This window comes from Penicillium verrucosum (assembly GCF_028828655.1).
Source record: "Penicillium verrucosum strain IBT 35672 chromosome Unknown utg000003l_segment0_segment0, whole genome shotgun sequence".
NCBI classification, from domain to species: Eukaryota; Fungi; Ascomycota; class Eurotiomycetes; order Eurotiales; family Aspergillaceae; genus Penicillium; species Penicillium verrucosum.
The window spans coordinates 3550238-3564977 of NW_026643212.1; the positions used below are offsets into that span (position 1 = coordinate 3550238).

At 43.2% G+C, this 14740-nt stretch overlaps 6 protein-coding genes across 6 annotated transcripts; 1 reads left to right on the forward strand and 5 right to left on the reverse strand.

The window, feature by feature from the left end:
- Positions 1-306: 306 nt before the first annotated feature.
- N7516_008945 (uncharacterized protein) lies at positions 307-631 on the reverse strand (the record flags this gene model as incomplete). The annotated part of the gene is made up of 3 exons (XM_057221664.1): positions 307-323; positions 374-533; positions 617-631. The coding sequence occupies 3 exons, from the start codon at positions 629-631 to the stop codon at positions 307-309; spliced, it is 192 nt and encodes a 63-aa protein (XP_057071936.1).
- Positions 632-3195: 2564 nt separating this feature from the next.
- Positions 3196-4609, reverse strand: N7516_008946 (uncharacterized protein; the record flags this gene model as incomplete). The annotated part of the gene is made up of 2 exons (XM_057221665.1): positions 3196-3249; positions 3311-4609. The coding sequence occupies 2 exons, from the start codon at positions 4607-4609 to the stop codon at positions 3196-3198; spliced, it is 1353 nt and encodes a 450-aa protein (XP_057071937.1).
- A 3310-nt stretch (positions 4610-7919) lies between these two features.
- On the reverse strand, positions 7920-9099 carry N7516_008947 (putative zinc-containing alcohol dehydrogenase; the record flags this gene model as incomplete). The annotated part of the gene is made up of 3 exons (XM_057221666.1): positions 7920-8072; positions 8096-8181; positions 8238-9099. 3 exons carry the CDS (start codon positions 9097-9099, stop codon positions 7920-7922), a joined length of 1101 nt encoding a protein of 366 aa, XP_057071938.1.
- Positions 9100-10875: 1776 nt separating this feature from the next.
- N7516_008948 (uncharacterized protein) lies at positions 10876-11280 on the reverse strand (the record flags this gene model as incomplete). The annotated part of the gene is made up of 2 exons (XM_057221667.1): positions 10876-11099; positions 11166-11280. 2 exons carry the CDS (start codon positions 11278-11280, stop codon positions 10876-10878), a joined length of 339 nt encoding a protein of 112 aa, XP_057071939.1.
- A 314-nt stretch (positions 11281-11594) lies between these two features.
- N7516_008949 (uncharacterized protein) lies at positions 11595-11792 on the forward strand (the record flags this gene model as incomplete). Its single annotated transcript, XM_057221668.1, has 1 exon — positions 11595-11792. One exon carries the CDS (start codon positions 11595-11597, stop codon positions 11790-11792), a length of 198 nt encoding a protein of 65 aa, XP_057071940.1.
- A 1402-nt stretch (positions 11793-13194) lies between these two features.
- Positions 13195-13690, reverse strand: N7516_008950 (uncharacterized protein; the record flags this gene model as incomplete). The annotated part of the gene is made up of 3 exons (XM_057221669.1): positions 13195-13425; positions 13447-13546; positions 13584-13690. 3 exons carry the CDS (start codon positions 13688-13690, stop codon positions 13195-13197), a joined length of 438 nt encoding a protein of 145 aa, XP_057071941.1.
- Positions 13691-14740: the final 1050 nt, after the last annotated feature.

Sequence of the window (14740 nt, forward strand, 5' to 3'; positions counted from 1 at the left end):
GATCTTATTTTCAATATATCCATACTATCGACTTCCATCAAGCTATGTTAGTAGATGTATAACTATGCATCAGGGTGTACATATTCTGCATTGTATGGGAGACCAAATAAATGCAAAGACTACTCTCAGTCGAACATAGGCCTGCTGCTATAAAGTGCCCACAACAATGTGTAAATGTGAAGTTGAGGACACTTCTTCTAAAGCGACGGATGTTTCTAGGAAGTAATTGATATTGTTAGGTTCCTCATCTAGCTACATAATCTATTTGCTTACATCAAACTGTGGTTGGTATCCATATCCTGCCGTCTAGTTCTTAGCAGATTCTAGAAAGTTGTCAGCACCATATAACAAAATGTCACTTGTTAACTCTTACCCTTCTGGACATCGGCCTTGACATCATGAGATTCCTCGTTCTTCTTGTCGACGACAGCATCCTTGGCAGCAGAGGCACGGCTGGTCAAGCTGGCGTCGCTGTCTTTAGCAACGCCCTTGTTGGCGTCCATGGGGGCTTGAGCTCTAGTGCCCTGGGTGGACTCAGAGACGTAGTTCGGCGTTATGAAGTATAGAAATATTAGTGTTTAATGCAGCTAATAAATTCTCCATGAGGGTTGCTAACTTTGACGGTCTCCATGATGATTAGAGGGGTATTGATTGGGTGTTTTGGTAGAAGGTTTGCGAGTTTGAATGTATGATAAGTAGATGATGAATAAAGAATAATTAGTTGAAACGCCCAAGAGAAGGCTTTGTATAATCAGAAAGCTGTTTGTCCCTGTAGAACATCATTGCACCAACAATCTTAGAAGAAGTAGGCCCAGGTAATGGCAACAAAGACGCTAGAAGAGTAAACAAATCCCAGCATAAGTCGTAAGTCACAATTACTCACCGTGGTAAGATCTAATGATATGTCTGGCCAGACAAAATCAACAATATTCAAACCTCACCACAGCCTCACTCTCACGCCAAAGAGCAGATCCTAAGGGCCACAAAAAATATCCTACACCAACATACTTTCTGAACTAAAGCACAAGCACAACTCTTAACACTATCTCACATTCTCTCGCATTTTATATCTCTTCCACTCCGGGGATATTTCATTGATCTAATGCAATTTAGCAATTTAGGGAAAGCTTGTTACATTTATTAATTTCTACCTCTTCTCTAATAGTATGCATTTGAGTCACTGGATATGTTCTTTCTTATAACTTTATATTCAGTCGTCTGATCCTGCTGCGATACAGCACTACTTCGATCGCTGGTTGATTTATATGGCCTAACACGTCGATATCTTAATCCTCCTAATATGAGAATATAAAAATATAAAAATAAAAAACATACAACAGTGAGGATTCGCTGGTGGTCACCCACCCAACTACTAACTCACCGGCGTGTGGCTTAAGTACGGCTGAGCGGACGGGAAGCCCTGTTTTCCACACCCTATGGTCGTATGTACTGGGTTATGTGTGGGGAGGGATAATAGAATAATAGGATTGCAGCTATTATGCCAATAAGAGAAGAGGGTGCACTATAGATAGAGTGAGAATCTGGGTGAGAAGCGGTGAGAATCCTACGCGACCACAGGCCTAGCCTTAGAGAGTTTAGTGTTATCAAAATGGTCTCCCAGCTAGGATCTTCCCTTCATGATATTTTTGTCTAACAAAGAGAACTGCACTGTAACCTAGAAAATGAAAAGAACCTTACTAAGAGCTGCGCACACAATAGCAACGACGAGGAGCAACTCTGTCATCTGGGCGAGAATCTACATTTTCGCTGAACTATGTAGAATGATGGTGAGGCTGTTGAAATGAAAGCTGCTCATATATCTATATGTTTGTTATTGTTGACAGGTATCCATCTGATCAATGCCCTGTTTGTCAGGCCTCACTTCTTTGCTAGTATATTAGCTAGCCTCTTGCAAATGGAGAGTTAACCTTCTTCTTCTTCTTCTTCTTCTTCTTCTCTCTCCTTCTGGCTCTTGCTGCCAGATCAGTTATATTTCGAGATACCCCTGCATGACGTTGGGGCTTAATCCTATTGGGTTGGTGATGAGCTTAAGAGCCCTGCCGATATACGTCTTTGTGAGATCTACAAACCGGACGCTCGACAACAAGCGGAATTTAGAAGAACAAGACAAGTCAGAGCGAGCAGAGAAGAAATTAAAGGGCCAGGAGACCGAACATACAGACTTCGTGCTTAGCCCCGATATGACCGCCAACGAGGTTATGGAATTGTACACCGCGCTATTTTCTCGTTTAAGTTGGTCAACTGGTGTGTTACGTGTGTTACATTATTGAAAGGCCTTTCACTAGAAAATATTGTTATTGCGGGAAGAGAATTTGATATTCTGCTTTTGATCTTATGAAGACATCGTGACCCATCACCTTACCATTCTATAATCATAATACTCCTTCACACATAACCAAGTACATACGACCATAGGGTGTGGAAAACAGGGCTTCCCGTCCGCTCAGCCGTACTTAAGCCACACGCCGGTGAGTTAGTAGTTGGGTGGGTGACCACCAGCGAATCCTCACTGTTGTATGTTTTTGCTTTTGATTCGTTCGCAAAGTCCCCTATGCTTTCATGCTTTCTTTCTTTGCGTTTTGCTGGATCTTTCCAGGCTTTGTGCTTTTGTTTCCTTTGTCCCATGAAGCTATCTAGATAGGCTCCATGCAGCAGATAGAATCATTATCATCATCTGTTATCATTGATTCTGATTATCATTTCTTAACTATGAGTCGTGATTTGCCGGACCGACCTTCATATCCTAGTATTGTACTTGATCTAGACATAAGGTCCTCCCGCGAGAAACGTAGTGTTCTCGTACAAACTATATTTCGCCAGGCTGCATTGTAGATCAAAGCTATCACAGTCATGTCTTTATTGTCGTTCAACCCATTTGATTTTATTAAGATCTCGCACTGCTAAGAACAAAGTTCACAAGATGTACGCGTAAATCTCCTTTTTTATATCTGTAGTCGTACATAGGCTGAGACCACGTTCAGGTGCTTGCGTGATACTTTCTGTTCTACTCCCTATCAGTAGACAATGTCTTCGTTGTATTTTATTAGCCTTATCTGTTTTTATAAACTCAGTGTATTATGAAATCTGTGAGCCTAGCTGTCTATCCACCGTCTATATTACAATCAAAACCTGCCTATCTTCTATATATATACACAACATGCAAGGTACCAATGCCTAGACATTGCATGAAAAGGGTCCTCCGACGGTACCATCGGCATATGACTTGATCTATCTATGGGTAAGTACTCGCACAAGCAGAAGAATATGGGAGGAGTTCGATCAAACTTACAATATCAACAACGCTCGAGTATGTTCCAGCACCTAGAACAATTAGGCCAATGAACAGGATGCAGACGTTAAGTACGCCGAAAACTATTCTTTTGCCCATTGAGGTTTCGTCGCCGCGGATGAACATAAACCACATTATAGCCGGGAAATAGAATGTGAAACCGGAGATGAATAGCGACGAGATAAGGGACAGTAGGTCATTGAAGAATGGAATGACCTGAGCAACGATAAATTCAAGGATTGTCAGGACTGTGACGACAACCAGCCAGGTTATCCATCCCATCTTTGTGTTAATGAACCGGATGTTAGAGTTTTTGAACATGCGGCCGTGCACTAGTCGACCTAGTACGACTGTGTTGATAGAACCACTGATGAAGATGACCGGTAAGGCGATACCGAACGCAACTCGACTGAGAAGGCTACTAGCAGACAATAGGGCGGGGCTCTTGACGTCCTGGCCAACAAAGGCATACACTAGTCCACCAGTCACAGTGTAGATGAAGATCTCAGTCAGACCAAGGGCCCAAACAGACTTGGGGAAATCAGTCGGCGTGTGCATCTCATCCATAAAGGAGAATTGACATAGAGCGAAACTGTACGCGAAAATGATATTGGAGAGGGCGATGAATGCTTCGGAGAAGGTAAGGTTATCCTTTGGCCAAGCCGACCAATTCACAGCTTGTAGGCCAGTAGAATTACTAGCCTCCACTCCAGTTCCGATAATGGTGATTCCGATGGCGATAATGATTGAGGCGAAATCGACGTAACCGAGAATAGCCATATCAGAGAAAGTCGGTGGCACGGCGAATAGCAACAAAATGATAGCCGAGATGAAACCGAAAATCACGGAACAAATGTTGCTCCCTGTGATATTTGCGAATGCGATTGCCCCAGTTAGACAGTGGGATCCAGCAGACAGCAACAATTCCAAGCATAGCATCATGAAGAGAACTTCATATCCCCATCGCCCGAACATCTGCCTGCCTGCCTCGGGATAGTCCGAAATATGCGGGAACTTCACTTTGACCTGACCGATAATATAGCTAGTGTAGACAGCGATGAGGCCGAGGCCAACGCAGCAGATCACACCCACCACCATCCCGAGAGTCGCAAAGGTAGACGGGATCGAGAGAGATCCTAGTGCCACCGCCTCTACGATCAATACGATCGTGAGGCGCTTCCATCCCAGTCGATTGAACTTCTGGACACCTGCTTTATATATCTCCTGGTCCCGGCCACACATTTCGCTCAATTCCCCATCACCGGGGAACATCTTTTCGACATCTTTCTTGATTGACATTTAATGGCGGCGGATGTCGAACAGTGAGGCTGTTAGGAAGGAGCACGATAGAGGTAAAAGGTGAACGTCTCTCGATATTTCGGACACGTCCACGGGTAAGGCACGGCAGAAAGAAAAAAGATCCCGAGTCTCGGACAGATCCCGAATCTCGGACATTACCTACCTTATCGGACATAACTTTGGAAAGACGCCCACAGACTCCCAACAACTTCCTGTAACATTCACCCGATTTTGCCCCACCGGATCCTCTACGATCACGCCATCTGCATGGGAATACGTATGGCCTTTCCTCTTTGGTTCGTCTTTTATAGCAAGTTCACCAGTCTAATGCAAAGAGCAGCTGTGGATAAGGCTGTCATGTGCCTGTGATTTGTTCGCTCGTCGCAAGAACAACGTTTTGTTAAGCTTAATAACCTAATTTTCGATAAGTCAAAAGAACTACCCCGTACTCTGTAGGCTAGTAACTCTCGAACGGTTAAAGGCCGGTGGGTCACTCCATACTGTTGGCGGATCGAGAACAGGCAGTTATGGAGAAGTAATATTGATTGAAACTAGAAACTGGAGAACTAGGGAGAAAAGAGAAGAGAGAGAGAACTATAGAGAGAGATGTAGCTATGGAGACATGGAGTGGGGCAGATATGCAAACATATAAACATCAACCACTAGCCTAACAAAATAGGCAGCCGTATAGGTCATATGACTAGAGGCTCTAATACCCCCCCTTAGGGTAGTAATCCTCCTTAGATAAAATAGGTACTCTTCCCTACCCCCCCGTAGAGAATAATAAAACAATTACTTCTTCTTTAAAGATTTAGAATCCTTCTCCGTACGCTCCGTACGCGCCTTCGCGTAGTACTAGATATTAGAGAACGGCTCCTATCCTTTAGAAATAAAATCTTTAAGTAGATAGAAATAAGTCTTAGTAGGATAGCCCTCGGTACTATAGTAAGTATATTTAGTACTATTAATATATTATAGCTATTAATTATATTAATACTTAACCTAATTATTAATATTCTAACCTTTCGAAGGTACTCTATATAGCTACTCTTTAGGTTCCTCTTCGACTTTTTTATTATTATCTTCTTTATTATCTTTTTTATTAAATAGCTTCCGGTAATCGTTTCTATATCTAATATAGCCTTTATAACCGCGTTATTTATATCTACTATAAGAAGAAGAACTATAAGATTAAGATATCTTAGCTATCGAAATCGTTTCGTCCGCTTTTATAATCGAGTTCGCTTTAATCGCGAGTTCTTTATAATATTTATTAAAGTTATTTATTATAATTTCTATAAGAATTTAATATTTTAAAGTATCGAGAGTAAAGTTTACGCTTAGAAGTTCGCTATAAAGTATATTAAGAATAATATAGAATATTATAAAAGAATATAGCGCTACTCTATAATATCCGAGAATATTAAACTAACTCTAATATACTATAACGTAATCTTTTACTATAGAGAAGTTATTATATTTTAACTTAGCGAATTTTAAAGCTTTTAAATTAATATTTATAACTTTATTATTACCGCTTATAATCTAGGTAATTTCTTTTATTAAGTCGTCGGTATATTCCGGGAATTATTAAATCGAGCCTTTAAGAGTTATAGTAATCTTATTATTAATCTTTAAGGAAATCTAGCTAAGAATAGATACCGACTAGTAGAACTAAGTATTATATATTAAGTCGTCTTCCGCCGGCTTCGGAATATTAAAATTTACTATATTCTCGATTCGAATTATCTATAAACTATTTATAATTTTATACTTCCAGTATATAAAGTTTAATCTATTAACCTTTAAAATATATATCTTCGGGTATTATATATTAGTAACCGCTTTTAAGCGAGTTCTTTAGGTAATAAGAAGTCCCGGAGTCGGTTAGGTAGATCGGTCCGGTATAGATAGCTATTAGGAGCTCTTACCTTATAAACTAGAGTTTGACTTATTAGTTATTTTAATAAATTAGGTTGCTTTAAGCGAATAGTCGCGAGTAGAATAAAGAGAAGTTTCGAAGACGTTAACGGTCGCTACTAACGAATAATCGTAAGCGAGAAAAGTAAGGTTTTCGAAGAACTAGGGGTTACTTCTAGCGGATAAATCGCGAGTAAGATTAAGAACAAAGTAGGTTACTCTAAGCGAATAATCGCGAGCAAAATAAAGAATAAAGTAGGTCGCTTTAAGCGGATAAATCGCGAGCGAGATAAATAAGACAAATAGGGTTGCTACTAGCGAATAATCGCGAGTAAAGTATAGGGTAAAAGTAGGTCCGTAAAAACTCTATAGATCAATCACGTAATATCGTCATATAAATAACGTTACTAAAACAAAGATACTAGTCTCACCACTTCGAGAACTGATAGAGTCTTAGTAAGAAGAACAAAGGGCTCAGAACCTATTAGCGGATCGAGAATAGGCAGTTATGGAGAAGTAATATTGATTGAAACTGGAAACTGGAGAACTGGGGAGAAAAGAGAAGAGAGAGAGAACTATAGAGAGAGATGTAGCTATGGAGACATGGAGTGGGGCAGATATGCAAACATGCAAACATCAACCACTAGCCTGACAAAACAGGCAGCCGTACAGGTCACATGACCAGAGGCTCCAACACATACACTATGAGAATCTATAAAATTATATATTTTGGAAGAGATTTAGTTTGTCAGTTTACATTCAATCGCACGTATTTCTTGATTGAGGAGGCCGAGTATTGAAAAAATGGTGTGTGTTTCAGCAGCACGCTTTGGGAAAATTCGTGAAGAACCTTGGAAAAATATCAAGCTTTGTGGGTCACAAGGTTTGCCACGTGCCACTTGCTGACCCAGCTAGCAAACAATGCAAACGTACATTCTTAGGTGAATGTGATTGCCTAAATAGGAAGGTAGTGTGTATTGGTATAAATATTAATAAAATACCGTGTGACTATCTTTATAACTCATCTAAAATATGTATCCAGCTCGTAGATCACCATGCACTCCGATTGACCTGAGTCCTCAGCATAACCGTCCATGATGTGGTGAACTTTGCCTCCGCTAGTAGGTGGAGTGTCCAACGGGGCAGATGAGGAACTGATAAAGGTAACTGTGCTGGGGTTTCAAATATGCCAGATGAAATGATTTTCTTCTCGATTCAAATCCGAACAAGGTGGGCTCTGGTTGGACGATGCCACGGGTATACGACTCCCGCTACACGCTTTGTATGCTATGCTATATAAGAGAAAGGATTTTGCTTGCCAAGTGTCCAGGTATATCGATATTTAAGGTCACACTCCGCAATAAATAAAATTGACATAATAAAACAAAATTCAAGAAGAACCATTCATACTAAGCCCAGGCATGGTTACTACCACCTTCAGGGCTCCATGCTTCGAAGATGCCTCGAATGCTTCGTAGGCGTTGTGAATATCGTCAAATTCGAAACTTGCCACCATGATCAGCATCAACAAGGGTAAATAATTCTATAATACGAACTGTGCGAGACCAAAAAATTAGGATCGATCCCACCAGCCTCCACCATTTTAAGCAGATCAGGGGTGCTAATAGCGTCAATAAGCCGAGTCCTCAAGCCTAGCGAAACGATAGTCAGTAATGGCCGGCGCAGGGAGGGTACATGAGAATTATACATATATTGCGGTTCCATAGCTTTTCCAAATGCAACTCGCACGACTCGCCAAAGACACCTAGAGAGGCAATAGTGCCCCCAGCGCCTACCAGCGCCTGTGCCGTCTCGAAAGACTCTGGGGTCCCCACCGCTTCAATAACCACATCGAACCCTCGCTCCTTGGTTACCGCTAGAGCTGAAGACATCACAGCATCATGTCCATCGAGCATACTGAACGTATGATCGGCGCCCATTGACTTGGCCGTCTCAAGTCTGGGAGCACCCCTCCCCACGACCGTCGTCATCGACGGACCGAACAGATTCCTCGCCATCTGGAGGATCATCAACCCAATCGGGCCAGTACCTATGATCGCCACAGTCGACCCAGGCTGAATCCCACCATTCAGAATCCCACATTCATAAGAAGTCGGGACCGTATCAGACAGGGTGACCGCGACTTTTTGATCGATGCTTTCCGGTAATCGATGTAGCGAGAACGGCGCATGAGGAATGCGGACATACTCGGCTTGGGTGCCGTCAATCTTATTTCCGAGAATCCAACCGCCGGACTCGCACTGAGAGGGCATCTTCTTGCGGCAGTAATGGCAGGTCCCGCAGCTGGTAATGCAGGAGATGATTACCATTTGGCCGACGGTCAAGTTCGTAACAGCGGCGCCGAGAGTCTCGATGATGCCGACTCCTTCATGGCCGATGATGCGATTTGGTGTGCATGATGGAACGTGGCCTTGTAGAATGTGCAGGTCTGTCCCGCATATCGTAGTATGCAGTACCCTAACGATAGCATCGGTGGGCTCCGAAATGACGGGTTTTGCACGATATTCGATTACAATCTTGTTGTCGCCAGTATAGATAACGGCTTTCATATTTGCGAACTCTTTGAACACGACTTGGCTAGGAGATGTTCAAGGGCTCTGGGGAGATCCCGGATGTCGAACAGTAAGTGAAGACAAAAAAAAAAAAAAAAAAAAAAGGAACAGAAAACGAATTAAAACGAATGACCTTGCTGGGCTCCATTTATAGACGCTTCACCGTCGGCTAAAAGCAAACAAGCAAGGTAAGCACACTCTAGCGGCATACTTAAATAAGTGAGCAAAGGTGACTGGTGAGTAGGGACTAGCTAGTTGGTGTCACGGGCATTGTAACCGATAGTCAGGCGAGCGATGCCTGACGAGGGGTAACGATAGGAAGGTGAGAAATATGTATCAGAGACCACAGATCCATATGCAGTTTACTGGCTTATAATGGGTGTTGATAGCCGATGGGCTTTGTGGAATGAACATTGGATGATTCTGTGGGATAGAAGGCTCAGACTCAGCGCTCAAAATCTAAGTTATTGTAGTGAGGATTCAGCTTGCTGATTTAGTGCATCATTGAAGAAAATGGTTGTTTGAGATTCTATTCAAGCAATGTTCTGGGTCTGACGGCCCCGGGGGAATTGTATACTTTGTCAAGCGCCAAGGCCATGCTGTATAGCACCTGCGCCTCGATTGACAGTCCGGGCACGCCGGAGGGTAAAGGTACGCTTTTACCATTCCCCATCTGCCTTTTGATATATTTAAGTGACTAAAAGAAACATTACTATAGTACCCCTAATTCAGTTAACTTGACTCTAGGGCATTCCCTCGAACTGTATCTTAGTCGATTAGGCGTCCTAACCTAGTTCTTTAGCTAGTAGTAAGGATATCCAGACCTGCCGAAGTGAAACCTTACCAATACCTTGATACTGACTCGCTTGGAATAACCGTTTTCGTTCGTATGTAAGCCAGTATTCTGCCCCTCGTGTGATATATTACGATGTTCGCACCTTTATCAACCCGATCCATGCGCGAGACGGTTTCCCACGCCGCTCTCAGACGAGGCACTGTGATAGGGGGTTGGCTCAGATTTAGTTGTAGAGGGCTCTACTAGATAAAAATTGATAAAAATACCAGCGAAGGTGATAGGTCAGGATGTCTCTATGAGATTAAAAGCGGAAATTGAATTCTCTTCTCTTGAGACTATATGCTATCAGGGACTTCCCAACGATAGAAAACAAAAACAAAAACATACAATAGTGAGGCTCAAAGTTCACCGTCAGTGTGTTTGGAACAAGCTCAGGGATCAATCAGCATGTATTTAGAAACTAGTTGTTGCCTGCATATCGCCGTTGAGGCGAGGGGTCAGGGAAATGAAATCATCCATCCATACTGTACAAACAGCCCACATCGCTGGAAACAATCGACGCCTAGTCATCGACCTTAGCCCGTAGAGTCCAATGCCCCCAACAATTTGTGCCTTGTCGGTGGACGAGAAGTTTAATTCATAACCCCTCAAGGTGTGCTGTGTAAATCTCCGTGTCTAAGACATGGCATCATTTATTATATTGTGCTTTGTGAATAGACGGGAAATGTGTTGAATAGGTGAGAAATAAAGCCTTTGCATTTGCATAACAGTACAGGAAAACCTGAATCAGGGAAAACCTTTACCAAGGCAGAAACCAACGACCAGCAAACAAGTGAAAATTCTATCGGCAGAGCCCGTATTACATCCAGAATCCGGTATTAAGCCAGAGATTGATAGCCCAAACCGTATGACACATCTAAGGATATATGCATTCTCCTGGCTAATTTCGAAGCCTAGTATCCAACTAGATCGCGCAATTAGTAGACCGTATAGCCTTTTGGTAAGATTGACTCACGTTCACAATAGTCATTCTCACCGCTGCCCCCGGTCTCGTGGCAGCCTTCATAGCAATATTCAGTGAATTCGAGCTGATTGTTTCGAAGGCACAGGTACGTAGAGCTTTTCCATCCACCGTTAGGTGGTGGGTAGGGATCGACGTTGGGGCCATGGTGGGCGTTCTGAAGGTCACTCTCGGTATAGCCTGATACATATTGGGATTAATAAGGGGCCGTAGAGAGAAGGAAATCGATTCTACCACAGGGCTTACCGTCAGTGGAAACAAGCCAGCTACCACAATACCTCTGACCATAATGGCACTTTCCTAGTGCAAGGGCGCTAGGAGTAAGTGCAACCAAGGCGACCAAGGCAATAGCGGTCTTCATTTTCGCTTCGGGTGCGATAAAGTAGTAGTGGATGAAGGAGAGATGAGGTCGACTCAATTAACAAGTGTGTGTATTGTTGAGATCTTGTTAGAACTAATCACGAGGTGAAAGAAAGCCTTTTATATCTGATATTCAGCATGTCTCGAACTCAGTGTTGTCAATTAAATTCTTCACTAGTGCCCTCAAATAATGCTGTGAAACCCTCAGGATTCCAAAAATTGATGGTAACGCCGAAATCTTGGATACTGTTATAAAAAAATATATTTTCCTCGTAGCAATTAATATGATGTACTCGGCATTCTTGGAGTTCAGAAATGCGTCTTAAGGACAATGTCACCATACAGCATTCCGCTCCCCAGTACGCTCCCACTGAGCAACAGCCCTCGCCAGACTATTGGGATTGCCGTCTTCTCGTGGTATCTGGTGTTAATCCCCCTTGGGGAGACCAAATTGATACCACCGTGCTTGTGCGGTCCGGCCCGGTGCGGTTGATGTGGGGCACGACCACATAACCTCACCAAAATTAAGGGATAATGAGATACTGTATGGAAACCATTTGATTTTTTTTTTACCTGACTCGCACTTGAGCCCAGAAACTGCTCTTGCTTTACCAGTGGAAGTAGGCTGCCGCACGTCCGCAAGAATCTGCGGATTTTGTACGCTGCAGAGCTACGTGCAATAGAGAGGACTCTCGAGTTAGTTTTTAACAGTACCGGACCCTGGATTAGACGGGCAAAGAACGTCCTCGACATCCTTATAGACAATGCACACAGCGCTGCAAGGGCCGGGATCATGAGCGTCTATAAGGAGGTTGAAGGCATGACACAAAGGCCCCTCGAAGGACTTCTGATTTCTATATATTCTTAGGAGCAGGACTTGGCTTCTTCGAGGTCCTAACCCGAATACTAGTCTCTGACACCGCGAAGGGGTGTTTACATGTCGCCAGAGGATTAGGACGGGCACTGCGGCGCCACGGGTTGCCTCAACGAGCACAAATTTGATAACGCAGGGCTCAAGGCTGCATGGAAGGTCAAGATTATACAATTGCAGGGCTCATTACTGCAAGGGAGAACCTAGTGGCGCAGCACCCTCCTGCGGAGTTCAATTAGTAATCGTATTATTTCGTATATAGTTAATTGTACTGTTCGTACTACGATAGCCGAGCCATCTTTTCATACTGTAAGACCCTATAGAATCATGTAGTCGTGCCTAGATCAACACCGGTGACAAATATCGCCCTCCAAAGACCGCAAGTGCTCTGCCGCGCCTTCAAAAGAAACACAGGAGATCACCCGAAAATAACGCTACCGTTACATTGAGGTGATACATATTCGTGCCAAAGCAGCGAGGGCGCGATGTTTAGCTCTCGAGCTTGAAAGCTATTCAACTAGTGTGCCCTACCTGATGCAAGGCGCCTTCCCAAAATTCATGAAAATCCAGTCAACATGGACATGGAACGCGGATCACTGCCGATGTCAGAAATACCAGCCCTCAACGACATCAAGTCATGCAGATTTCTCGTGTTTCCATTCCCCCTCGGCTCTAGTCGTGGTGTTCATTTTCGGGAAGCACCTAATTGCCTTGCGCGACGGCCAATGGCGATGCCGGGAACTGTGATTACGGGTGATTTACGAGAGATACATCGAGAAACGATGGGAACTTTGGCTGACCATATTCGGTTTAGCACGATCTGAACAGGGCGCTGGGAAAGGAAGCGCGTGTCCAAGGGGTAATTTGTTTTTGAATTCTACTGTGCTGTACCAGCATGTTGGGAAATGTCTCTAGAGCGAGCTTACTTGTTTTTTTTTTGTAGGCAGTATGATCGCCGAAAGAATTACAGTTCATTTCGGACTCATGCAAAGGGTTAAATGTAGCATACCAGTGTAGATTGTTCTCTGGTCACAGTATATAAATCTAAGCTAAATGAATATTTTCGTTGCAAGTGACTTCTTTGCGTCGTTTCACCCAAAGGCCGATGTCGCGAACGAACCGCTTGACAGCACCTACTTCCACGCCGTGCTTAACGAAGAAACCTGGGTCTTGATCCTCATAAATCTGCATAAGGTCGGGACAATTTTCGAGGGTCACATCGCGTGCTTTGTTGATGTTCTCCCTGAAAGCCTCGTTGCTCACCCGCGATTGCTGCTATTCAGTATACTCGTCCACAGCGACATCTAGCAGGCCGTCGATCATGATTGGTTTAATACAGCCGGGCCCGATGGGCATAGTATCATTAGAAGGAGGCTGTATCAATCGTTGAGATGATCTAGAAGGAGGACATTGATATTGATTGGAGGATACACTGAACCTCTTGTAGAGTTCTCTGTAGCTTTCTTTTATTTTTGTCTAGTCGCTGGTTCTCCTCGACATAGAGCTGCTCTCGAACTCTACCTATTAGGGACATCGGCATAACACGATATATATCGTACTAGATGGAATATTGGCCATAGACCTACTCGGCGTTAATCTGAGCGTCTTGATTAGCGAGCGTCCGTGTAGTCACCGATGACTTTTCTTACTTCTCCGTTCTAGAAGGAAGAGGCCCACTGTCTTCTATGTAGTTGATCGATAACTATAGCCGGATCTTCTTGCCACGACGGAATAGATAGGCCTACGCTAGTAGCTGTTTCTTCACCACTATCCAATCAATACTAGTACCTTCAAAGTGTTTATTGATGTTCCGTTGGGAATTTACCGAAAATACTACGCTAGTATCATCTATAGTAGTCTTACCCGTCGGCCATGGGCTGTCTTTCGTCCTAGAATATTATAAGTATCTATCCTCTTTTATCTATTCCCAGTAAGATCTAGGTGGTTAAATAAGGTCTTGTTTTGTAGCCTTGATTGTAACTCGATTGTTCAATTTAACTATCTACCTGATCTAGTAGTGTGTGAAGACCCACTATGAAGGGTCTTCAGGGGGGGTAAGATCAGAGTGCCAAGGGCATATACAATACGAATTACTACTGCGAAGCAATTGCAACTAGCACTGCGTATGTATTCAAACTGAACTATGAACCTTTGTCCATAGTTCCAAATCCACTAGTTACGCAATGTGCGCAACCTAGGCGAGATCATGTGTATTGGACCCATATATCTCGCAGGCCATTGATATGTCTGCGCAGGTCCCCGAAGACCTTCGAAGGTCCACCTTGGAGGTCTCCTTTCGGGTCCAGGCGGGTTCTGCACCTTGCTTTGCATGGTGCAGGACGTGACACTAATATACTTTTATTTTTATTAGTAGCGAGCTCCTAAAAGGATAATTATTACCTCTTATATTAAGAACGTCGTCTTTAGCTTCCTTAAGAAGGGATTAAGAAGTTTCTCGCTCCTACTTCGATATAAAGCTAGTAAAGCAATTATAAGCTAACTATTAAGACGGAACCTTTTTATATAATTTAATATAAAACTCTACGAAAAGTTTTAAAAGTTTAGGAGTCGGAATAGGTAGGTTAGGAAA